The 27031-nt window shown below is 40.9% G+C and overlaps 1 protein-coding gene across 7 annotated transcripts in view; it reads left to right on the plus strand.

The window, feature by feature from the left end:
- The window catches only part of NLN (neurolysin), a 99501-nt gene that overhangs the window by 67200 nt on the left and 5270 nt on the right, over positions 1-27031 (plus strand). For all 7 annotated transcript variants that reach the window (XR_004183964.1, XM_017959591.2, XM_017959593.3 and 4 more), the window contains 3 exons: positions 16870-17056; positions 17390-17518; positions 19603-19739. Coding sequence is in view for 6 of the 7 variants with exons in the window: in XM_017959591.2 (XP_017815080.2) it covers positions 16870-17056; positions 17390-17518; positions 19603-19739 (453 nt within the window). In the remaining variant the exon portion in view is untranslated. The remainder of the gene's footprint in view (positions 1-16869; positions 17057-17389; positions 17519-19602; positions 19740-27031) is intronic.

The following is a 27031-nucleotide window of genomic DNA, read 5'->3' on the forward strand; positions in this document are numbered from 1 at the left end:
GGAATTTGGTATAAATTTCTCAGAAAAACTGTGCTGTAATCTCTCTCTTCTGCTTATCAATACTTTGTTTACTTTAGTGATTTTTCAATCCTCTTAGACTCTTTACTCATTTTTAAATAATAATTTTGTAACATTTCCCTTTACTAACTTCAAATTAAAATCATAGATAATATAACTATACAAAGAATTTGGCAGAGTGGAGGTGTATGTGTGCAGTAGATTAAAACTGATTTTTTATTTCTGAAAATAAAAAGTACATTTATTCTCAACTTTGTAATACAATCCATTTAATTAGGCTCAGACTATTCTGGCATGAACCATATGAACCTGCTAACATTTAACCATTATTAACATAGGAAAATGTCTAGTTCAGCAATTCAACCTAATAGTTGAAATATACTATTATTGGCCAGGCATGGTGGCTCATGCCTGTAATCCCAGCACTTTGGGAGGCCAAGGTGGAAGGAGTGCCTGGGTCTAGGAGTTTGAGAACAGCTGGGCAACATGGGAAAACAAACAAAAATACAAAAATTATCCAGGCATGGTGGTATATGCCTTTGGTCCCAGCTACTTGTGAGGCTGATGTGGGGGGATCACTTGAGTCCAGGAGGTTGAGATTCCAGTGAGCCATGATTGTGCCACTGCACTCCAGCCTAGGTGACAGAGCAAGACCTTGACTTTAAAAAAAAAAAAAAAAAGAAAACCACCCAAAAAACTGACAGTAAGAGAAATGAAGGTACAGTTTTCCTAATTTGAAATCTTTATATGTCTCTAAAGGTAGACTTAAAAAACAACAGTGACGAAAACAAAAACCTTTTTATTAGAATACTTTTAGATTCGTAGAAAACTTGCAAAGACAATACAAGGATTGCCTGTATTGTCCCTCACCCTGTCACCCCTACTTCTAAGATCTTCCATTCCAGTAGCACATTTGTCATAGCTAAGAAGCCAGCATTCATACAGTACTCCTGACTGAACACCACAATTTATTTGGATTTTCCTTAATGGTCTTTATACAGAGAATCTTTTTAAATCAGTACAGTGTCCTCACTGAATATAAATGGAAGAAATTTTTGTGTTTTTCAAGTGATAATGCTTGGATATGACTATGCAGTAAGACATAATGAAGTATGCCGGAGGTTTGCGCTGTGTGGAAGTAATCCTGAATGGAGCATCAGCAAGTGCAAACTGATTGAAGTGGTTTATGTTGTCAGCTCAAGTCCTAGAACAGTGCTGACAATGGTGGCATGATTTTCCAAAATGATGAACACTTCCTGGGAAACTTCAAAAACAAGTAATCTCACTTCGATTTACACAGTAGATCCTAGTACTTGTAGTCTTAGAAATTAAAATTGTGTAAAAAAATGCTTCACAAGGTTAGGCATAGCAGCTCACACCCGCAACCCTAGCATGTTGGGAGGTCGAGGCCGGCAGATCGCCTGAACTCAGGAGTTCAAGACCAGCAACATTGTGAAACCCAGTCTCTACAAAAAATACAAAAATTAGCCAGGCATGATGGCACACACATGTAGTCCCAGCTACTCAGAAGGCTGAGGCAGGAGGATTGCCTGAGCCCAGGAGGTCGAGGCTGTGGTGAGCTGTGCTCACTGCACTCCAGCCTGGGTGAAAAAGTGAGACCCTGTCTCAAAAAAAAAAAAAAAAATGCTTTGCAAAAATATGTACAGTGTGGTTAGTTTCTCGGCTCAGTTACTGATAGTTTTTTTTCATTTATGTGAATAGTCCAGCAGGGAGTATGAATGACAAGCAGGACATGGAACAGTCTTTTTGTTGTCCCAACATGCGCAGAATCAGTCCTGTGCATCCAGCATCCTTATATCCCAGAGTAGCCCTAATCATTGTAATAACCCAAAATGTACCCATTCATTTCCAAAATGCTTCTGTCACCTTTGTTTAAAAACTGTTTGGTTCTTTCAACATTTTATGTTTTATCCTGGTGCTTCCATCTTTTGTTTTAAAAAACAGAGGGGAATAATATATGAATATGTCCAGAGAAATGTCCTGATATAACCATTTTTAATCTCTCTTTAATCCAAGGAAAATAAATCTTTCAGAATAATCTAACCTTTCTTTCTTAGGTGATTTTAAAATCTATTATCATAGCACTGACTGGACATGGTGGTTCATGCCTGTAATCCCAGCACTTTGGGAGGCCAAGGCAGGAGGATTGCTTGACCCCAGGAGTTCAAGACCAGGCTAGGCAACATGGCAAAAACTCATCTCTACTAAAAATACAAAAAAATTAGCTGGGTGTGGTAGTGTGGCTAGGCTTCGCAAGGCTAGGCGTGGCAGCTCATACCCACAACCCCAGCACTTTGGGAGGCTGTAGTAGTCCCAGCTACTTGGGAGGCTGAAGTGGGAGGATGGTTTGAGCCTGGGAGGTGGAAGTTGCAGTGAGCCAAGGTTGTGCCATTGCACTCCAGCCTGGGCGATAGAACCAGAGCCTGTTCAAAAAATAAATAAAATAGGCCAGGCGTGGTGGCTCATACCTGTCATCCAAGCACTTTGGGAGGCCCAGGCAGGTGGGTCATCTGAGGTCAGGAGTTCAAGACCAGCCTGGCCAACATGGCAAAACCCCGTCTCAACTAAGAATACAAAAATTAGCCGGGCATGATGGCACATACCTTTAATCCCAGCTACTCAGGAGGCTGAGGCAGGAGAATCGCTTCAACCCAGGAGGCAGAAACTGCAGTGAACCAAGATTGTGCCACTGCACTCCAGCCAGGGTGACAGAGTGAGACTCTGTCTCAAAATAAATAAATAAAGTCTCTTGTCATAGCACTAGGATCCCTGAAATATTTATCATGTGGACCTTCTATCAATATCCACGCTGTGGTTGACATTTCCTTTAATTAGGATAACTCCAGTTTGCATTTAAAAAAACATTTTTATAATTTAGAAAAGTCAAAAATATTTTCTTAATTTTAAATTTATGGTGTATTACTTATCCAAAATCCAGTTATATATTTGTACATAGATTAATAATGACCTACTTTTAAAATAGTAGATGGTCACATTTTTGGATCTGAGGACCCTATGAAAATCTGATTTATGCTGTGGGTACCTCTTGTAGAAAAATACACCTACAAATATGCGTAAAATTCCAAAGGGCTCACATACCCCTCAAAGCCCTCACCGTAATGAATCTCAAGTTAAGAACTCCTGAGTTATAGCAGTTTCCTTCTTACTTGGTTATTTCATAAGGAAGCATTTTGGTCTTTTAATCACATTTATTAAGATAATAGTGATCTTCAAATAGGTTTTTCAATGCTGTTGATGCATGTTCTTTTTTCAGGCACAGTCCTCTTATAAACTTATTATCATATGCTTGCCATGTATTTGGTCAGTTCTCCACAACTCATTCCATTGTTCCCATTATTTCTTACATTAATCGTGATCTTTTGAGATAGTCAATTTAGTACTGGAAAATCTTTTTTGGTACTCTGACATTTTAGAGCTGTCTGACTCGTGACTGAACTATTAATATATATATTGCATTCACCAGCTTAGTGTGTCTCTCTTGAAACAGTAGACATATTCAGTTCTTAAGTTTTGCCTAACCTCATCCATGAGCACAAAATGTGTCATACTGATGAATAGTGTGTTGGTACAATTCTTTGCTTGGTCATATCTTCATGAGATTATCTTTGAAAAATACCTTCTTGTCTATTAATCCTTTCAGATAGCCTGTAATATTTTAAGAACTTTTAAGGTCATCACCAGTGATCACCACTTTTGTTTTTCGTAGGCACCAATCCATATATTTGCAAATTTATAATTTGAAAGCCTTTTGTACTGACCTAAAATAGATGATAGTGAATATGGAGATTGACAACTTCTCTGTTCAGTAATACTTCTAGTTTACCTGAGAAATATATAGTGAATTAAAAATTTGCCACATATATTCAGTAGATTGGTTTTAAGAAATGGCAGCTCAGTGTTTGAGCTCTCCACTGTGGCAGTTGGCAGGTTTCATGACTAGAAGAGCTTGTTTGAGCTTGTCATCGTAATATTTAAACATGTTGGCAAGAACATCTAGTTTTCAAACATGCAGATGTGCTAGATCAATATGTCTACTATCTCATCATTCAGGACATGAGTTTCATTCGTATTACGTTTACAGGGTAGGTAGGTAATTTTGAAGATAGAAATCAAGAGGTGATATCTCTAGTATCTGTTTCTGTTGCATGGCTTTATTGTGCTTTGAGCTGTCAGTAATCACTGGCCTTTGAACTTCTGTAAAGTAGTAATGCTTCTTAGCCTCCATTGTGATGTCTGTGCTATGTTGTACATTAAGAGCGGTGATGAATTTTGAATTGTAAAGATGTCATTATTCTATGGAAACACATCAGAATTACACTAAAGCCTTCTTAATTAAATGTGAAAGGGATGGGCAGAGGAACTTCAAATTATGTGACTTGAAATCATTAATTTGTTTGAAAACTACTAAACAAAGCAGCTCGTCTGCTCTAAATATTTAGATTAGATACTGCTGTAGATAAATGTACCCTGTATTCGTTAGAAAGGCACCCTGGTCTTATGACAAGAGCACTGGATCAAACATCATCTGTGTATCTGTGGGCCTGGCTGTGTGACTTGGGGAAAGTTATGTAAACTCTTTGAACCATCTCATTCTTCTTATTCAGAAAATGGGGACAACAGCAATTCTATGTACTTCCCTGGATGGTTGGGAGAATTAAACCAAGCAGTATGTGAAAAGGCACTTGGAAAAGCATAAGGTGCCATGCGTATGTGAAGTATTCTGAAAACTATGCTTGTGTAATTCAGCTCTTTTGAGATCAATATACAACTCAAAACTAGAAAGCGGGGGAAAAAGACCATTTGCCGTAAGACAATTTACTGCCACTTAAGGTTCAAAAGAATTCACAAATGCTTACCTTCAGTGGGTTTTGAGTGAAGATCTGTGGAAGGTGATTGGAAACCATCACGTTTGTATTTGGTTCTGTTTTGTTTTCATGATTGCTGCCTACTTAGAAGTTTGATTCCTGAAACAATAACAGAAAGAGCAGCTTGGAGTGTTGGGAGTGATGGAGGATTAGCTAAAGACCTGTGTGGGTATATTTATCTTCAGTATTAACCCTCAGGAAGTGAAAGACAAACCAGGTTAGACCCGTCAAGACCATACCTAGTCAGGCAGAATATACAGGCTGAGAAGAAGATAGGCTTTACATTCATTCATTCATTTTTATCTTCACATTACGCTCTGAAGTAGATGGGTACTGTTATTGTGCCCATTTTCCAAGTGAAAAATCTGAGACATAGAAGGACCTGCCCAGGGTCTGATAGTCATGACCTAACTACTCTACTTTATTACCTAGTTGTGCTCCCATTCCATGCACTAGAGACAACACTATTTCATGGTCTGAATTTGGTCTTCCAAATGTGTGGTCCCGTTGGATGGACTTCCTTCTCCTAAGTTTATTAAATGACACTCTACTAATGTAGAATGAATGCAAATGTGGAATGGATGCATCTATTTATTTCTAGGTTTCCCTCTGTGCGAGTTGACCGTTGAGGTTTCAGTCCTAAAATGCAGTGAACTCCCTATCGTCAACCTTGTGGCCTCTGCTGTCACCCTGTCTCCCTAGCCCCAACTCCTGCACGCTGTTACAGTTTATGACTTTTACTTTAGATGTAATTTCTTTCAGGATCTTCTTTTTGTTATTTTATTTGTTTGCTTTTACATATACAAACAGTACATACATGTGAAAATAAAATAAATGAAGTCATAAACCAAAATATGAATGTATTAACGCGTAATGTTCATTTGGGAATGTGCTTATTTCTTTCATTTGCTTAGTGCATTTTCTACATGTATTATTTTTTAAAAATCAAAAATATTTTTAAAATATTTTTTTAAACATCTCTAAAGAGAGAGATGTTTAGTTTTTTGTTTGTTTGTTTGTTTTTGGAGACAGGGTCTCACTCTGTCACTCAGGCTGGAGTGCAGTGGCACAATCATGGCTCAATGTAGCCTCCACCTCTCCGGGCTCAGTTGATCCTACCACCTCAGCTTACTAAGTAGGTGGGACCACAGGCATGTACCACTGTACCTGGGTAATTTTTGTATTTTTTGTAGAGATAGGGTTTCACCATGTTGCCCAGGCTGGTCTTGAATTCCTGGGCTCAAGCAATCTGCCCATGTCAGGCTCCCAAAATGCTGGAATTACAGACGTGACCCACCATGCCCAGCTTATATAGTTGTTTTAAGAAACAGAATTATTGATTATCTATTGTGTCTGACATGTCATATGTATGGTAGGATGGAGTTCAAAAGAAAGAAAGGTAGAGTGTATTGAATGTTTAGAATTTAGCTTGAGGACATGAAATGCAAAAAATAAAAAATTAAAAGCATAATAAGTAAAATAATAAAAGTAGAATTTTAAGTATTGAAAAAAGGTAGAGAAGTGAGAAGTTGAGGTCAAGTCAAGAATGATAACAAGAGAAAATATCTTTGAGTTGTTTAAGTTTGAATCTTCTTACAGAAACATTCTCCCCAGGGCTTCATCCATTTCACAGGTATTTTTTGGACATCCTCTACTTTCGGTGCTGGATTTGGGAAATACAGTGGTGAATAAAGCATACTCTCTAGCATTTGAGTTTGAATAGTACCTTTATTTGTTTTCATCTTGAAAAGAAGCAGTTTACATAAGATGTACCTGATTAGGAAGGTATAGCTAGTTTGGGAGCCAGCCTCTGAACTTAATATGCAGAGTATTCAAAACTTCTCCAAATTATGTTATTTCCTGGGTCCTTTAAAGGTTGATGGTGATACTGAACTGTTGAACTATAGGGAAGTTGTGAAGATAAAGAAGGATGTCATCACATTCTCTTTATTACTACTATCATTTCCGGTGTTGACTCAGTATGTGTGAAGTTAAAACTATGGCCTTTTAATCATCTATTTATGGCACAGTCTAGTAGATAGTGCTCACTTTTTTAAAACAAAATACCTTGCCTTGTTATATAAACTTCTCCATCATCCCTGGATTTAGGGATAGATTAGACAGGCCAGGATGTGGAATGACTGCTAAGAAATCAATACTGGATCACCTCAGACAGCCAATGTCAGGTCTCCTGAGGCCTGTCCTTTTTCATGAGCACAATACACTTATTGATTTCAGCAACTGCCTTTTCTTTGAGTTGGGATTTGCTATCATGAAAATAACACTTAGTTGTAGCCATTAAAAGCAATTGGTCTCTTAATTCGAACAAGCACATGTAAGATTTTGGCCTTTAAATACAGCAAAAGCTCATAGGACTTCCGAAGCTTCAATTTATATGATTCTGCTCCTGCTGTTACTGCACTGTAGGAATTGCAAAGTTAATCTCTATAGCATCAAGTTATCTGTTGTAAAAATCTGAAACAGAGTACATTTTAGACATCCTATTGTTCGTTTAAAAGATAGTAAAGAAGGCCGGGCACGGTGGCTCACACCGGTAATCTCAGCACTTTGGGAGGCAGAGGCAGGCGGATCATGAGGTCAGGAGATCAAGACCGTCCTGGCTAACACGGCGAAACCCCGTCTCTACTAAAAATACAAAAAATTAGCCAGGCATGGTGGTGGGTGCCTGTAGTCCCGGCTACTCAGGAGGCTGAGGCAGGAGAATGGCATGAACCCGGGAGGCGGAGCTTGCAGTGAGCCAAGATTCTGCCACTGCACTCCAGCCTGGGCAGCAGAGCGAGACTCTGTCTCAGGAAAAAAAAAAAAAAAGATAATAAAGAAAGCTCTCTTACTTATTTATTTATTTATTTATTTTGAGGCAAGGTCTCACTCTGTTGCCCAGGCTGGAGTGCAGTGGCGTGATCATGGCTCACTACAGCCTCAGCCTCTGCCTTCCAGGCTCAAGCGATCCTCCCATCTCAGACTCCTGAGTAGCTGAGACTACAGGAATGCGCCACCATGCCCAGATAATTTTTTTGTAGTTTTTGTAGAGACGGGGATTCACCACGTTGCCCAGGCTGATCTTGAACCCCTGAGCTCAAGCAATTCTCCTGCCTCTGCCTCTCAAAGTGCTGGAATTACAGGCATGAGCCATCGTGCCTGGCCAAAATCGTGTATTTAGAAGACTATCTTCCTCTCAAGAACTTCTGACCAAACAGGAGTCTAAGTTTACATTGTTTTCTAGGCTTTTATTATCTAAATATTTCCTGCAGCAAAAAATGCCCTAAAATTCTTTGAAGTGTCAGCTACAAAAAATATTTCTTAATTAGATTATTTTATATGTTTTTTACCACTTTATCTGGGAAATACATTAGCATCAATAGTTATCATGGCCCATAAGCAACTATTATCAACACCTTCAAATTGTTCGCATTGATAACTATATGAAGTACTTTTTTAGGATTCTTTGGATTATAGTTTAAAAACTGGGGAATGGTATTTGTTGGCTGGTCAACAGTGAGTAATGGTTCAGCACCCATGCTGTTTTGTATAAGATCTATTAGGCTGCTAGACTGTAAGTCTTACCCATGGTTTCTGTGTGGACATACACAGTGGCTGACTGTGCATTCCTTTCTCTTGAGAATTCAGTTGTTGCTGGAAATTGAGTTTTCAAATTTCGTAGGTTCTTTGTCCTCCTTTTTTGAAAAATGTTTAAATGATGTTGTCCAAAGGGCTCACAGAGAAACAGCATGACCAACTTTCGGGAAATTAGTAAGCAGTAGGGTTATTTTTAGCTTTTTCTCCTTACAAACATTTCCTTTTGTTCTTTAGAAGACATTGTTGATCTTTCATTCATTTGCTGTGCTCTCTCCCCAGCTACAAAATGGCTTTTGAATAGAATAAGCCCTCTCTTCTGTACTCTGCATGACATAACTGTTTTTATTTTATTCAATTTTTCTCTAACTCATGAATTATTCATTTGTTTATGTTTTTTTCTGGATACTGAATACTCCCCTACACACACAAACACACACACACACATTTTTGTTGTCATTTGGAGTTGACTTCCTCCCTCATATGCAACTAATGACTGAAAAATCTTCATACAAGCAGGATATACAAAGTCTATATTTTTGTCAGTACATCGTATGGTAGTGGCTGATGGTGTGATTTGGCCTTTATTTGCTGTAAGTATCTATTTAAAAACCATCACCTTGAGAAAATTGTGCAGTAGTGTCACAGGATCCTTGGGGTGTCACATCACCAGCCAGAAACCTCTGTGACTAGTGGTGCCTTTGCCCAAGTTTTGCTTGGGCCCACTGGGCCAACTCAGCGTAGCAGGCTGCGCTCAGCTTGCACTACTGGCCTGGATCCCATGCCTGCCAAGGGCAAGTGGAGTGACGAGGGGTGCATGAGTGAGCAAGCTTGGGGTCCAACCACTGTACACAGCCAGGCATGCTGACTATGGCAGTGCAAACAGCTCCAGGTGCTGGCACAGGTGCTGAAGGCAAGGCTGCCTACAAGGCTGCAGCTGGACCAGGCGTACCACAAGCAGCTTTCACAGCTGGCACTGGGGAACACAGTGGCACCCAGAAGCTTAGAGACGCTGGGAACCACAGAGCCCAAAAGAAGATATCATAGCCCTGGCTCAGGGAGCTCCTGGGTCTGAGTTCTCTGAAGGGCCACAACTCTTCTCTCCTTGTTGCCCACAGCATGGCAAGCAAGGGGCATGTTTCAGTCCTGTTTGTGTTACAGCCCTTTAGGCCCCACCATTCGGCAGGTCCTGAGTTCCTGTCCCGTGCCCAGGAAGAAGGAGGTACACAAACAAGTGGAGAGTGAGCAAGGCAAAGAGGAGCTTTATTGAGCAAAATAACAGCTCAGAGAAGATGCACAATGGGTAGTTCCTGTCCACAACCAGGGTGTCCCAATGTGAGTGTTCAGCTATCAGCAGAGTAGACCCTGTAGTGGGTAGCTCCTCTCCACAGGCAGGTCATCTGTAGAGGGTTCAGCTTTCAGCAGAGAGGAGACCCTGGAGTGGCTAGCTCCTCTCCACAGCTGGCTGTCCCACTGTCTTTTCAGCTGTCAGCAGAGGAGACCCTGGGATGTGTAGCTCCTTTCCACAGCTGATCATCCTGATGTCTGCTCAGCTGTCAGCAGAGAGGAGACCCTGGAATGGGTAGCTCCTCTCTGCAGCTGGTTGTCCTGACATCAGCTCAAGTCTGGCTGAGTCCAGTGTTTTTATGGGCTTCAGAGGGGAGAATGTGCAGGCTGATTGGCCTATGGGTGGGCCCAAAAAAAGCACCTTAAGTTCCCACTCTGGTCCGCAGGACTGGCATCCTGGCCCCCAGCCTTCAGTCCTTCCCCAGTTTGAAGGTGGGGCTTCACCAGGGACCCACCCCTTTCTGCCCAGGAACCTGTCTGCCTGCTACCACTGTTTATGGTGCCCATGCTGTTCATGCAGAGGGGTGCCTGCAGGCCAGTGCCAAGCTGCACTCAGTTCCCCCCTCAACTTCCCTCCCATGCTTGTCAGTGCCCAAAGTTCAGTAGGGGCTGAAGCAGCAGGGGGCTAGCATGTCAGTGCTGTCCTGAGCATACACACACTTGGCCAGGTTGTGACAGTGCCTGGGCTTGACCTCAGCTTTGCTCCAAGATCAGATCAGGTCCTGCTAATGGGTGGGGGGAGCTTCCTGGGACCCTGAGAGTGCAGAGATGCTTGGGTCCACAGCCATGGCTGGGTAGCTGCAGCTACACCCAGGAGGGTGGGGCTCCTGCCTCCTCCAAGCCCCTAAGAATACAGGGATGCTCAGGTCTGCATCCATGGCTTAGGCAACTTCAGCTGTGCCCAGGAGGTCAGGGCTCCTGCCTGCTCCTGGCCCCCAAGAGCACAGGCATACTTGGGTCAGCAGCTACGCCCAGGAGGGGAGGCTCTTGCCCTGCCAACTCAGAAGGGGGAAGGACTTCTGCCTGTTCCTGGCTCCTGCCAGCCGCATGGAGCACACAGCCCTAGCCACGCTTCCCCTACTGCAGCCAAGATGGGCCACCACTGACATCAGTAGTATTGGAGAATCCCAGGTTCAGGACAGATGTTACAAAGGCTGGTCTTTACACTTCAGCTTCATGTTTGATCTTTGAAAAATCTTCCAGTATAAAGAAGTAGTCAAATTTCTAAGGAAGCACACTGAAAACTCACTTTAACTCTTCACATAAAAGAGGGTTTGATATAAGACTTGTATTTTAGATCCCATCCAAAAGGATTTAGTCATTTTGTAATATCATTTAGCCTTTTTTTTGTCATTTTACTGTAAGATAAGGAGACAGTTAGCATTTGTGGTTAAGATTGTGGGTTATGAAGTCAGACTGCCTGGTTTCAAATTGAAGTTACATCATTAATCTCTGTATGCCTTAGTTTCCTTATCTCGAAAAGGGAGATAATAGTTCATACAATTATTTTGGGATTTAAATCAGATAATCCATGTAAAGAGCCCATGATATAAGCACACCTCATTTTATTGTCCTTCACTTTATTGTACTTTAGATACTATGTTTTTTACAAACTGAAGATTTATGTCAACCATGCTTTAAGCAAGTGTGTTAGTGCTGTTTTTCCAACAGCATGTGCTTACTTCATGTCTCTGTTCACATTTTGGGATTCTCACAATATTTCAGACTTTTTTCTTTGTTTTTGATGGAGTCACACCCTGTTTCCCAGGTTGGAGTCCAGTGGTACAGTTTCAGCTCACTGCAACCTCCGCCTCCCGGGTTCAAGTGATCTGCTGTTTCAGCCTCCTAAGTAGCTGGGATTACAGGTGCATACCACCACTCCCAACTTTTTTTTTTTTTTTTTTTTTTTTTTGTATTTTTAGTAGACATGGGTTTCAACATGCGGGCCAAGCTGATCTTGAACTCCTGTCCTCAAATGATCTGCCTGCCTGCCTACCTCAGCCTCCCAAAGTGCTGGGATTACAGGTGTGAGCTACCACACCTGGACAACTTTTTCATTGTTATTATATCTGTTACGGTGATCTGTGATCAGTGATTTCCTTTTTTATTACATAGAGACAGGGTCTTGCCATGTTGCCTAGGCAAGTCTGTCAGTGCTATTTTTCCAACAGAATGTGCTCACTTCGTGTCTCTATGTCACATTTTTGTAATTCTCACAGTATTTCAGACTTTTCCATTATTATTATATCTGTTATTGTGACCAGCAATCTTTGATATTACTATTGCAATTGTTTTGAGGTGCCACAAATCATGCTCTTATAAGACAGTGAACTCAATTGATGAATGTTATATGTGTACTGACTGCTCCACCGAGCCATTTCTCACCCCCTCCTTTGGCCTCCTATTCTCTGAGACTCAACAATGTTGAAATTAGATTAGTCAATAACCCTACAATGACCTATAAGTGTTCAAGTGAAAGGAAGAGTCATAAATCTTTTGCTTTAAATCAAAAGCTAGAAATGATCAAGCTTCATGAGGGAGGCATGTCAAAAGATGAGATAGGCCTCTTGTGCCAGTCAGTCAAGTTATGAAACAAAGGAAAAGTTCTTGAACGTTATTAAAAGTGCTACTCCAGGCCGGGCGCGGTGGCTCAAGCCTGTAATCCCAGCACTTTGGGAGGCCGAGACGGGTGGATCACGAGGTCAGGAGATCGAGACCATCCTGGCTAACACGGTGAAACCCCGTCTCTCCTAAGAAATACAAAAAACTAGCCGGGCGAGGTGGCGGGCGCCTGTAGTCCCAGCTACTTGGGAGGCTGAGGCCGGAGAATGGCGTAAACCCGGGAGGCGGAGCTTGCAGTGAGCTGAGATCCGGCCACTGCACTCTAGCCTGGGCTACAGAGCGAGACTCCGTCTCAAAAAAAATAAAAAAAAAAAAAAAAAAGTGCTACTCCAGTGAACACACAAATAATAAGAAAGCAAAATAGACTTGTTGCTGATTGGAGAAAGTTTCAGTGGTCTGGATAGAAGATGCAACCCGCTACAACATTCCCTTAAGCCAAAGTCTAATCCAGAGCAAGACCCTAACTCCCATTCTATGAAGGCTGAGAGAAGTGACGAAACTGTAGAAGAGAAGTTGGAACGTAGCAGCAGAGGTTGGTTCCTGAGGTTCAAAGAAAGAAGCTGTTTCCATAGCATTAAAGTGCAAGGTGAAGCAGCAATTGTTGATTTAGAAGCTGTGGCAAGTTAACCAGAAGATCTAGTTAAGATCATTGATGAAGGTGGCTATACTAAATGACAGATTTTCCATGTAGATGAAATAGCCTTCTATTGGAAGAGGATGCCGTCTAGGACTTTCAGGAATGCTAGAGAGGAGATGTCAATGCCTGGCTTGAAGGCTTCAAAGGACAGGCTGACTCTCCTCTTAGGGACTAATGCAACTGGTGACTTGAAGTTGAAGCAACTGCTTATTTACCATTCTGAAAATTCTAGAGTCCTTAAGAATTATGCTGAATCCACTTTACCTGTGCCCTGTAAATGAAACCACAAAGCCTGGATGACAACACATCTGTTTACAGCATGGCTTACTGACTATTTTAAGCCACTGTTGAGAGCTACTGCTCAAAAACAAAAGATTCCTTTCAAAATATTACTGCTCCTTGACAAAGTAAGTACCTGGTCACACAAGAGCTTGGATGGAGATGTTCAAGGAGATGATGTTGTTTTCATGCCTGCTAACAGAACAGCCATTCTGCTGCCCATGGATCAAGGAGTAATTTCAACTTTCAAGTCTTATTATACAAGAAATGCATTTCATAAGACTACAGCTGCCATAGATAGTAATTTATCTGAGGGATCTGGGCAAAGTACATTGACAACCTTCTGGAAAGGATTCACCATTCCAAATGCCGTTAAGAACGTGCATGATTCATGGGAAGAGATCAAAATTTCAACATTAACAGAAATTTGGAAGAAATTGATTTCAACCCTCATAGATGACTTTGAGGAAGGGATTCAAGACCTCAGTGGAGGAAGGAACTGCAGATATGGTAGAAGCAGCAGGACAACTAAAATTAGAAGTAGAACCTGAAGATGTGACTGAATTGCTGCCATCTCATGATAAAACTTAAAGAGATGAGGAGTTGCTTCTTAAGGATGAGCAACGAAAGTGACTTCTTGATATGCAGTCTACTCTTGGTGAAGATGCTATGAATGTCAATGAAATGACCACAAAGGATTTAGAATATTGCATAAACTTAGTTGGTAAAGCAGTGTCAGGTATTAAGATACTTGACTCGTTTTGAAAGACATTCTATTGTGGGTGAAATGCTATCTAACAGCATTGCATGCTACCAAGAAATCTTTCATGAAAGGAAGAGTCCATTGATATGGCAAACTGCATCTTTGTCTTATTTTAAGAAATGGCGGCTGGGTGCGGTGCCTCATGCCTGTAATCGCAGCACTTTGGGAGGCCAAGGCGGGCGGATCACCTCAGGTCAGGAGTTCAAGACCAGTCTGGCCAACATGGTGAAACTCCATCTCTACTAAAAGTACAAAAAGTAGCTGGGCATGGTGGCACCCACCTGTAGTCCCAGCTACTAGGGAGGCTAAGGCAGGAGGATTGCTTGAACCCAGGAGGTGGACGTTACAGTGAGCCAAGATCGTGCCACTGCACTCCAGCCTGGGCAACAGAGCAAGACCCTGTCTCAAAAAAAAAAAAAAGAAAAGAAAAAAGAAATTGCCACAGCCATGCCAACGTTCCATAACTACCACCCTGATCAGTTGACACCCTGATTGTAACTACCACCGTGATCAGTCAGCAGCCATCAACATTGATGGAGGCAAGACCCTCCACCGGCAAAAAGATTACAGCTTGCCGAAGGCTCAGATGACCATTGGCATTTTTTAACATATAAGGTATATACATGGTTTTTGTGGGTGTTTTTGGTTTTGATTTTGGGTTTTGTTTTTGTTTTTGTTTTTGTTTTTGTTTGTTTTTCTTTTTTTGAAACAGAGTCTCACTCTGTCACCCAGGCTGGAATGCAGTGGTACTATCTTGGCTCACTGCAACCTCCACCTCCCAGGTTCAAGCAACTCTCCTGCCTCAGCCTCCTGAGTAGCTGGGATTACAGGTGCCCGCCACCATGGCTGGCTAATTTTTGTATTTTTAGTAGAGACAGGGTTTCATCATGTTGGCCAGGCTGGCTTGAACTCCTGACCTCAGATGATCCACCCACCTTGGCCTCTCAGAGTGCTGGGATTACAGGCATGAGTCACTGCACCCAGCCATGTACACTGTTTTTTAGACAATTCTTTTGAACAGTTAATAGACTAGAGTATAATGTACATTTATAGACTTTTGTCTGCAATGGGAAATCAAAAAGTTTGTGTGACTCACTTTATTGTGATATTCACTTCATTGCAGTGGTCTGGAACTAAATCCACAGTATCTCTAAGGTATGCCTGTAATGCCTGACATAGGAAAGTCTCAACAGATGTTAGCTATTATTATTGCATAAGATTGTTTTATTTATGATATAGGATGTAATCTTAGAATATCATATACCATAATGAGACAAAATATTCAATTTCTGAGGACCCTTACCTCTTTCCCTGCAAGAAGTTTTTTATTGGGATATCCTCAATAGAGGTGGCCTAATTCCACAACCAGTGAATTTACTTATCCTTGCCCCTTTAATATTTGCATCTCTTCATATCTAGAATTGGCACAATTATAATGAGAAATCAAGCAAAACATTTTTTTGCATAAAGAGAGGAAGGCAGAATGTGAGATGGCGTTGACATCTGTGCCTCTGCCCTGGGCCAAAAAGCAGAGTGGGTATTTGCTGCTGATTCGGCACCCCATCTGCTGCGTTCTCTGGTGGTTACATGCCTCTTCCCTTTCCCCTCTGTTTGGAGCCCCAGGGATGATGAAGTCAGGGAGAGAAGGTTGGAATGTAATGCTTCAGAGGAGAAAAACAGGACAGAGGTTCAGGGAAAGACAACAGAATGAGGAGCCCCATTCTGCAGACGACCCAGTAGGATAAATGCTAAGTCTTCTCTGCCAATGGCAGTTTTACGAGTGTTTGAAGGACTGTGTGAAGGTTAAAAACACTAACCTGTTTTAGTGAATCTCCGTTCTTCTGCTTGAGAGCTTTTCTGACGTCTGACTCAAGAATTTACTAAACTTGGTTTCATTAAACTCTTTGTAAACCTCTTGTTTTTTTAACTCTTAGCTCAGGCCTTCAGAATAAGTCCTTTATTTTTACCAGGAGTGCTCTAACTTTTGAATACATCCATTGTTTCTCTTTTCCTATAGCATATAACTCACTCCACTTGCCAATTAATTTACAAACCTAACTCCTACTAAAGCAGCTTCTTATTTTAAGGTAACATTGTCTACCTCATCTGAGAGGTAGAAATCTGAGTTTCTATAACATGGTAATCTTAGAACCACTCATTTAAAGTTTAAAATGCAAAGCATCGCACACTCAAAGTCTATAGTGCTGTGATTGAACTGTTTAATTAATTTTGGTTAAAACCTAAGTAGTTAAGCAACAGAGTGATGAGTGCCCAGAAAGGCATGGATTGAGTAAACAAAAGTAAGCAATTGAAAGGAGGAGCTAGGGAGAAATTGTTTAATGGATCTCTTCATTTTTAATGGAAAATTCTTTAAAAATATTTTTCCTTTCAAAGCTTAAGGCTTGTTTTTAGCTTAGACTGATAGTATTTTTCAGTTATGATTTTCTGATGATTGTTCCAACTTTGTCTACAGTTCAAAGGAATGAAATTATTACTGTAATATAGAGTATTTGGGGGTTATTTTTCACACTGCTCAGCTGCTGTATTTTATTTTGACTTGACTATGAGGTTATTCTAACCCCTCATTCAAAAGGGACAGTTGAGTCTAATTCTGCCTTAAGTTTTCATGACTCTTAATAATTATTCATTGCATATGTACTTTTCATTCAGTTCTTTAAAAAAATTCTCTGTTTGCTTTCTAGACTGATTTTGCACGATTTAGCGGAACAAATGTAGAAACTGACTTTGTAGAGGTGCCATCGCAAATGCTTGAAAATTGGGTGTGGGACATCGATTCCCTCCGAAGATTATCAAAACATTATAAAGACGGAAGCCCTATTTCAGATGATCTGCTTGAAAAACTTGTTGCTTCTAGACTGGTCAACACAGGTATGACTTATAATTTTAAAAAGGAAAATAAATTAGAATCTCTTAATGCAGAATTGCTGTCACCTCCTTCTGTAGAACTTATTTTCATTTTAAATGGTATCCCAACTGCTAGTATAGGGAGTGACGAACATTAAATATATTGGAGTTGGAAACCCTGGAATTTTGTCTAAGGCAAAAAACCACATCTCCTTTTAAATCTTAAGTAGAATGAGATGTCCTGCTCCCATTTTGTGAGTACTACTGGAATCTGTTTTTGGAATCTACAGTCTTGTGATAATAGAACACACAGTTCTGTCTTCTCCAAAACATGCCCAAACATTCTTATGTTATTAGGTCTTCTGACCCTGCGCCAGATTGTTTTGAGCAAAGTTGATCAGTCTCTTCATACCAACACATCACTGGATGCTGCAAGTGAATACGCCAAATACTGCTCAGAAATATTAGGAGTTGCAGCTACTCCAGGTATGTAACTACTACGAATTGAGTTCATTTCCCTGTGAAGCACAGGGCATTCTCCTCACATGGCAGGGGAGATGGAGTTTGTCAGACAGATTACCTAATTGTTTCTGATTTCTGTAATCAGGCCATGACTTTCAGATAAGCATACTATGTCCTTATGAGTTATCCCGTCCAAATGCGCTTGAAGGAAAGGTGGCTCCAGATCTGCAGCATTTTAGTGTAATCAGGCGTGAGCAGTTGGCCTCCGCCCCAGAGCTGGGAGAGCCGTTCATGTTGGCAGCACACTGTCAGCTCCTCCCTCCCTGTATGCATCATGACTTCCCTGTGATTTTCAGGAAGAAATTGGCAGAAGGGGAAGTTTTTTAATTTTTTTTTCTTTGCATATAGTATTTTGTTTATTTTTTCCATCCCCTCAAGCATTTATCCTTTGTGTTACATACAATCCACTTAAACTCTTTTAGTTATTTTTAAATGTACAATTAAATTATTGACTGTAGTCATCCTGTTACGCTATCAAGAAGGGACATTTTTAGGCCTGGCATGGTGGCTCATGCCTGTAATCCCGCACTTGGGGAGGCTGAGGCGGGAAGATCACTTGAGCTCAGGAGTTCGAGACCAGCCTAGGCAATAAAGGCAAAACCCGTCTCTACAAAAAATACAAAAATTAGCCAGGTGTGGTGGTGTATGCCTATAGTCCTAGCTACCCGGGAGGCCGAGTTGAGAGGATCACCTGAGCTTGGGGAGGTTAAGCCTGCAGCGAGCCATGATCGCACCACTGCACTCCAGCCTGGGTGACACAGTGAGACCCTGTCTCAAAAAAAATAAAGGGTATTTTGCAGGAGAAGTATGAACTTCACCTTGTTTCTGGTACTGAGGTCAGTTAAAGCATTTGACTAGCAGTTTGTAACCTGAGATTTATGGGACTCATGCATGGGCGGGTTTATATTTGTATGTATATGTTTTAAGCCAATATATAGTTGTGCTTTTATGTGTAGTTGGTAAGGTGGATTTTTTTTCACTAAGGAAATTGTTATTAAAATGAGTCAGCCACATTTACAGAGAAAATAAAGATAAGAATGGTCAGTTGAGTCATTCTAGGCTCCCCACATAGTAAGCCATAGCGCACCTTTGTGTCACAAGCCTTTGTGTAGCAAGTATGTTTTTAAATGTACAATTAAATTATTATTGACTATTAGTCATCCTCTTATGCTATCAAGAAGGGGCATTTTTAGGCCTGGCATGGTGGCTCACGCCTGTAATCCCAGCACTTCGGGAGGCCAAGGCGGGAAGATCACTTGAGTTCAGGATTTTTGACAAAATCCTATATAAAGTAGCCCTACAGGTAGATCGAATTGGTGAAGAGTTCTTTTTCAGGCTAGGCACGGTGGCTCAAGCCTGTAATCCCAACACTTTGGGAGGCCAGGGTGGGCAGATCACTTGAGGTCAGAATTTCGAGACCAGCCTGACCAAAGTGGTGAAACCCTGTCTCCACTAAAAATACAAAAATTAGCCAGCGTGGTGGCATGTACCTGTAACCCCAGCTACTCGGGAGGCTGAGGCAGGAGAATCCCTTAAACCTGGTTTGCTGAGGTTGCATTGAGCCAAGATCTCACCACTGTACTCCAGCTTGGGCGACAGAGTGAGACTGTCTCAAAAAAAAAAAAGTTCTTTTTCAGTAATTATCAACCTAAAATAAGTGCAACTCTGAGACATTTTAGATATAAAGAGGTGTGGCAAAGAGTAGGGTTAATATTATTTTTCAAGACATACGTGTTTAAGGGATAAGAAAGGACTGATTTCAGTTCTAAAACACTGAGCTATCTGATGGGTGTGGACAAAGCCGCTGAAACTATCGTTAGGCATTCCAGAGCTTGGAGCCGAAACCAGCTCTGAGGCTGAGCCATTGAGAGATGTTTATAAACATCTTGGCCAAGAGGACACATAAGCCCAAGGAGTACTAGAGGTGAGATGATATCATTCATTCTCTCCTCCCACAGCTGGGCTCCCCAAAGGGAAACCTTAGCTAGCTGTTAACCTGATCATTAACGTTTGCAATCACATTGAGTGAAATGTATCTTTTTTTAAAGGCACAAATATGCCAGCTACTTTTGGACATTTGGCAGGGGGATACGATGGCCAATATTATGGATATCTTTGGAGTGAAGTATTTTCCATGGACATGTTTTACAGCTGTTTTAAAAAAGAAGGGATAATGAATCCAGAGGTATAGTATTATTTTTCTCCTTTTATTAATTTTGTAATTGCTCCTTCCCCTTTAACTCCTAGTGTAAAATGTTGATCATACCTAGATTTTACTGTAAGAGGCTTGGTAACAGCTTTTACCTCTGAGGCCTTGCATCTTTCAAATCATCGTACATCATTAAGTTGCAGTATGTAAGTGATTAATTCTACAGCTTAAAAAGAAAAAGTAGCATATTTTCTTGCTTGTTAACATTCCAATATGTTACATAATTAAAAATTCAAAGCTTTGTTTATGGTTTTGAGAATCTATAGCTGCTAGTTTTGACATGTACCGTACAATGTTTTAGTTTTATAGGAGGTTGGGACAGAAAGGTAAACTCCTTCCTGATGTAAATGGTTTCCCTGTGTTTTGATATTCTTTACACACTTTGTGCACTCTCTGTGGGAGACGCCCTTTTTCTGTGGCTGGCATGCCCCACCCACTACATAGTTTGTGACCTTTGTCACAAAGTTGCTTCATTAACCTGAGCCATTACTTTCCGTGTGCAGTGAATTGACTGCCAGGTAGCTGCCAGACAAATCTTCCTGATTTACAGCCCCCAATCTCCATTCTCACTGAAGTCTCATCCGTCAGATTATTTCCAAGGCTGATGCATTTTCCAGTGTATGTTTTTAAATTGTTTGATTCAGAAATTAGAAGAACAAATTATCAAAATCAGGCTCTCTGTGCTTATTTCAACCAATTGATTTGTTCTCCAAATGTTTTTTCTAGATTGCATAGTACCTTACACATATGTATTGAAATACATTGATGTGATTTAGATCACCATTCCCTCCCCATCTTCTTCCTGAAATAACACCTCTAAGGTACCCATACTTCATTATTTTGAAGCATTTCATCTCCCATCCCACCCCACCCAATCTGTTAAGTCCTTGCAATTCTTTTCCCATTACCTGGCCAACCCATTTACAAAGGTCAACTACTGACTATTGTTCTCACAGACATACCTACTCCTGCATGACCTTCAACCAAGACCCATCCCTTAATGCCTCCACCATAGAGATGGTGCCCTTAGGACTCAAAGTGTTCTGGGGAAGATTGTATGACTCCACTGACCTGCCCAACTGCAAAGTCATGCTCTCTAGACTGAACTGGACCCCAGTGCTCTCTGTGATCCAAGTCCATTCCCCTTATTGATTTCCCTCCAAGTCCCTACCACCTCTCTCCTCTGTCAGCAGATGATCTCTCCTCTTTATTAAGAAAATTAAGATCATTGAAGCTGGCTGCAGTGGCTCACACCTGTAATCCCAGAACTTTGGGAGGCTGAGGTGGGAGGATCACTTGAGTCCAGGAATTTGAGACCAACTTATTCGATATAGCAAGACCTCATCTCTACAAAAAAATAAACAAAATTAGCCAGGTGTGGTGGTAGAAGCCTATAGCCCCAGTTACTCTGGAGGCTAAGATGGGAGAATTGCTTGAGCCCAGGAGGGATGGAAGCTGCAGTAAGCCGAGATCATGCCACTGCACTCCAGCCTGAATGACAGAGTGAGACCCTGTCTCAAGAAAAAAATCATTGAGAATGAGTACCTTCATCTATCTTTCTCTGTACTTCAATACTTGTCTTATTTTCTCCTGTCTCAGAGGAGATGTGTCTAGCTCCAAGAGTTCCTGGTTTGCTGTCTTGGAAAAAAAACTTGCTACTGACTCTGATAACCCCAGTCAGTACTACTGCTCTGTTCTTTTCATAGCCTAATTTCTTGGTATAAGAAGTCTTTGCAAACCTCTCTTTCCTTGCTTTTGCCCCCACCAACAGAATTGGAAAGTTACCCTTCCTCCATAGTTACCACTGATGACCCAGTTACCAACTCCAAAGGCCCTCGTCCTTCTTCTTTACTTCCTGCTTCTTGTTATTCCTCTCTCTCTTCACAGCCCTCAGCACGACAATCAAACCCTTTGTTACTTCCCAGTACTCCCTGTGTGTTGACAAGTTTATGTGTTCCCTTAGGTCTCTCCACCTTCACAAATGTATTGGTTCTTTTTTGTTAACCTAAAATATATGCCTCCTTCATGTGTACATCTCAAAAATTCCAGCACTCTTAAAGGTCTCACTCGTGTGACCACATGTTCAAGAAGTCTTTGAGATTATCAAAAACCAGAAGTGATCTTTCCATCCTTTGAACATACAAGTGGACTTGGAGGAGTGGACTAAGCCTTCCCCGTCACCTCCTCGGGGCTGCCACTATGTGACCACATACCTAGTCCCTTCTCCCATTACCTTTTCTCTTCTCTTTTGGAGAACTGTCCCCTAAAACAAATAAAAATTAAAAATCAAAAAATAAAAATAAAAAATGAAAAATAGGCTAGTTTTTAAAGAAAAACAAAAGACAAAAAAAAAGTGGTCTTGGGCATGGAAGAAGGGCTTCAGTAAGCTTTTATTATGTCCGGATTATTTAATGTAACTATTACCAAGTGAAAAAACATCATATTATAAAATATTTTATACCATAGAATACAATGTTGATTTTAAAGTGTGTTTAAAAAAAAAAAAAAAGCACATCAAAATGTTGATGATTATCTTTGGGGATAGTTTATGAGTAATTATTAATTTTTTCTGTACTTTCCTGGAGCTTTTCACTATTTTTACATATACATAGATTGTTTTAGAAGCCAGAAACAATGTTTCAAAGAGAAAAATTCTAACTAGGTAAAGGTACAGTTATGATATCTTACTGGCAGTCATTGGTGAGGATTCCTGGTGTTAAGTGTACACTGCCTCTCCCAGCTAGGCCTTCGCCATCACCTCCTCTGTGCTTGCCCTCATGTGACCACATACCCAGAACCCTCTATCATTACCTTTTCTCTTCCGGTTGTCAAGGTAGCAGCCAGATTACTGATCCCTGTGGTTCCAAGGAACTTGCAAGTGTAATAGAAGCAGTTCCTGCCATTATGCTTCTCTGTACTTCCTCTTATTCTCAAGCTTCACAGTTTGGCAGACAGCCATACTACTCTTATTTAGCCAAAGGTGCTGAGTTGAACTTAGAGAAAGCATCATCCCAACAACTTGGAGTTAAAACTTGTGATGTGAAAAACAATTTTCAGTGTTACTGAAATTCTGGATTCAGCAGTGCTGTGTGTTATTAGATGTCTTAAGCCATAAGGCTGGTGTTAATTCCTTCCTTTACACTTTTTCCTTTCCTTTCAAATGCTCTGAGTATCATGGCACTTCCTGCTCCTCTGCTGTCACAGCAAGAATGGACCTGGCTCCAAAAACCAAGAAGAATCCCTTGGCCCTCACCTTCACACCCTTTGCAGATACTGGAAGATGGTTCTTAAGCAGCCATTTTATTCCCTCATACAATGTACTATTTGGGGTTTTTTGTTGGTGGGAGGGGTGTTCTTTAGTAAGATATTTTGGGGGTTGATCTTTGCCTTAAAAACGGCGAAGCTACTCAGTTGTTAGAATTAATGCTTTGGGACAACAATCCTAGTCTACAAAAAACAGACCGTTATTATAGCTATGTGTGATGAAGACAAGAAGAAATTCTTTTGTTATCCCAAAGCATTAATTTTTAGTAACTGAGTACTTGTATTTTGTGAGGCGAGTGTTATTTTAGAGCAACTATTTGTTTTAAAAAGAAAAGAGGAAGAAGAACTCCCCCCACAAAAGCAATATACATCACGGAATACCTTGCAGCCATGAAAAAGAACAAGATCTGAAGCCAGAAGGTAGAGGTTGCAGTGAGCCAAGATTGCACCATTGCACTCCAGCCTGCACAACAACAGCGAAACTCCATCTAAAAAAAAAAGAACAAGATCATGTCCTCTCTAGGGACATGGATGGAGCTGGAGGCCATTACCCTTAGCAAACTAACACAGGAATCAAAAACCGCATACCGCATGTTCTCACTTACAAGTGGGAGCTAAATGATGTGAACACATAGACACATAGAGGAGAACAGCACACACTGTGGCCTTTTGGAGGGTGAAGGATGGGAGGGAGGAGAAGATCAGGAAAAATAACTAATTGGTACTAGCTTTAATACCTGGATAATGAAATAACCTGTACAACAAACCCCCATGACACAAGTTTACCTGTGTAACAAACCTGCACTCATACCCCTGAACTTAAAAGTTAAAAAAAGAAACAGAAAAATACTTCTTCAGACCAGTACACCATACATTACTTATTTTGTGCCATAACCACAGAGTGTTATTAGCCAACACTGAGAAAGATGGCATTACCTGGAGTCGTTCGAGACTCTGTGCATTTGCTTTAGTTTCACATGTCAGTGAGTGGTTGCTTCAGACACATAGACAGGATAAAAATATTAATTTTTAATGGTATAAAGGAATACTTCATTGATCTGAAGTCATGGGAATCAGAGCAATCAAAATATATCCTGCAGACTTTGTTGTCTCACCCTGCCTAATGTGTGTGTGGGTCACTTTGAGAAGATAGCGGGATGGCCCTTCAAAGCATCAGTGCCTGCTATTGTTAGTCCCCACGCACTAGAGAGGCTGGGAGCTGAGAAACCACATATTGTTGACGTTATTGGTTATGCAATAGAGAGGACTGTGTCCAGGCCTTCTCTCTGTAACCTGCTGCCATCCTGCAAACTCCAGGGTCTGCTCTGGGGGCCATTTCAGATCTTGGCAAGTAGAACTATAGAAAGTAGCAGTAGAATATATTAGGGTGTAGTTTTCATTCTGTTTTGAGGGCTCTAACTGAGTGCTTACCTATAATAGCCTAAAACTTTGCTACCTCTGGTTTTATCTATAGTTTTTAAAATGTTATTCTTCATAGTAAATAGACATCACATCTTAACTGTTTAATTGCTTTGTTATATATTACCTAAAGTACTTTTTTCTCAGTGAACATGAAGTTGTCTCATTGTCAGACATACTTTTCACTTTTCTGACTGTTCTCTTAAATAATTATGGAGTGGAACTGCTTGGGATTAACGCTTTTCCAGGAAGCTCTCTCGAAGGTCTTTAAGGTCACCAAATGTGAATTCAGAATCCAGCAGCTAATCATAGGTTGAAAGAATGGGGGCATTTTAACTAAGGCCATTTCTTTTTATAAGGCAACTTCACTGTGGGAAAATTTTCTAAGAGGTAATAGACATTGTGAATTCAAAGGCAATTATATTGTTAAGCTACTATTATCTTCCTCCTCTTTTGCATTTGGAGAAATTGCTAAGCTTTGTTTCTTCCATCAGAGGAGGAGAAATACGAACAAGTATCACTTCTGAAAGAAATACTGAGAAAGTCAAGAGAGTAAGTGTAACTATTTCAGTTTGTAATGCCATAAAGAAGGAGCTACATCTTACATACAATAATAGCCACAGAAACATGAAGAGTCTTGGTTAAACATGACAAAGAATCACTTGATAGAGAATCTATAATACAAAGCTAAGGATCCCAGTGCTTGAAACAGAATCCTAGGCCCAATTCTTCCTGTAACGTGTTGCTAAAAGAGAATATGAAAAGAGAATGTCCTCTCCAGAAGGTTTTTACAAATGGCTTTAATTCTTTTCTCTGTCTCAGCTCTCCTGATGTACCACCTAACAGTTGATTTTTCTTATAACTGAACCTTTTCTGGTAGCCTCAGGTTTTGCCTGACTTGAGGGACAAAGGAAGGAATTCGAATTGATTTCCAGCCTACTTCTTGAATATTTACAAGGCCAGGCCTTCTAAATCTTGAATCCCAAGCAGCTGGAAGCAGTTTTTCTTCCTTTGTGCTCTTACAGCCCTTCTTTGTTTGCTCTTAGCATCCCAATAATCTGCCTGGTTAATTGTCTATTTCTTTATCTTCTCTGATAGATCAGAATACTCTTGTAAAAGGAACTATTTTATTCAGCATTGGGTTCCCTTCTCTGCTTTACAACTATTTATTTTAATTTAATTACTGTTTTATATATTTGTGCCTCTTTGGACCTGACTGATGGTTTTCCCCATCCGCTTCCACTTCTCTACCCGCCATACATACTCCTACCCAGGGTGTTTTTCCTTTGGATCTGCTCCCTCCCTGTAAAGGTTTACCTTTCTATCCTCACCAATCAGTAAGGTTTCCAGAAGGCCTCTTCTAATCAGACAGCAATTCCTACTACTATTCTTGTCTCTCTCTCTATCAGCACCAGTTTTGTTCTCTCCCTCCTTTGTTGTCAAAGCAGTTCCTTTTTTAATTTTTGTCCATTCAAGATCTCCCCACCCTCACAGAAAACAAACGGTGTGCTCTTGGGAGGGAGTTACGGGCTATGGAAGGAGAAGGTTCAAAGTCCAGCTTTAAAGCAGGCTGGTGAGCTTGTCAGGTGCCTGATCGTCATCACCCGTCCTTGGCTGGTCACTCTCTGCCCTGATGACTGTCACTCAGTGTAGGAAGGAGACAGCTCTGACTGCACTCCCCAGAGTCATCCATGCTGGGAAGGATGGAGGAGGGGTGGAAAGTTAGTGAGAGCCTGCATGTGCTGCTGCAGAGATGCCCAAGATAGCAGGTGACCCCATCTGTTTCCCATTTATATATTCTCATTGCTGATAAATGATGGACATCCTTCATTTAGGTAATTATTATTGCTATTAAGATATTACCTGAAAGGGTGCATGTTATTGGATACAATGAGTGCCTGAATGCCTTATCGCTCCCACTTAGTATTTCTACTGAATTATGCATTCTATTTCTTATTAATAGTGGAAATGAAGTTCCTTATGCCTTTCTTAGCTTTATTAGGTGACAGAACTAATTTTGAGGAAACGCCACACCAGGAATGCATTTGTTTCCCTGAACTGTATATACATCACTGAGCTGGGTCAGTGGGAAAGGAAAGAGAGGAGAGGGAAGGAGGAAAGGAGATGGGAGGAGGAGAGGTTTATTGATTACCGCTATATGCCAGATATTATGCAGGGAGCAAACAGAATACTGAAATCACCTCCTCTAACTGCCCAGAAACTGAGTAAGATAGGCATATTCCCATTTGACAGATGAGGAAATCAAGGCCCCAGGTCACATAGCTAAAGATTGAGCCAAGATTCAAACCTGGGCCTGACTCTGGAGTTCCTGATCTTGCTTCAGAAATCATCACTGTTAGAGAAGACTTGCATAGTTGCCAAAAGATACATGCTAATCTTCTAGGATTAAAAAAGCCACAGAGGTGGATGACACTGGTTTTCCTTCATAGGAAAGCTCTGGTTTTTACAGTATGCAGATCTTCCTGAAGGATGTTTCTAACATGAAAAATTTTAGCAGTTGTCTTAGAGCTTCTCTTCTTGATTTCCTTACAGTTACAGTTTCTTTATAAACAAAGTATTAACAG

Source organism: Papio anubis, chromosome 5 (genome assembly GCF_008728515.1).
Source record: "Papio anubis isolate 15944 chromosome 5, Panubis1.0, whole genome shotgun sequence".
NCBI classification, from domain to species: domain Eukaryota; kingdom Metazoa; phylum Chordata; class Mammalia; order Primates; family Cercopithecidae; genus Papio; species Papio anubis.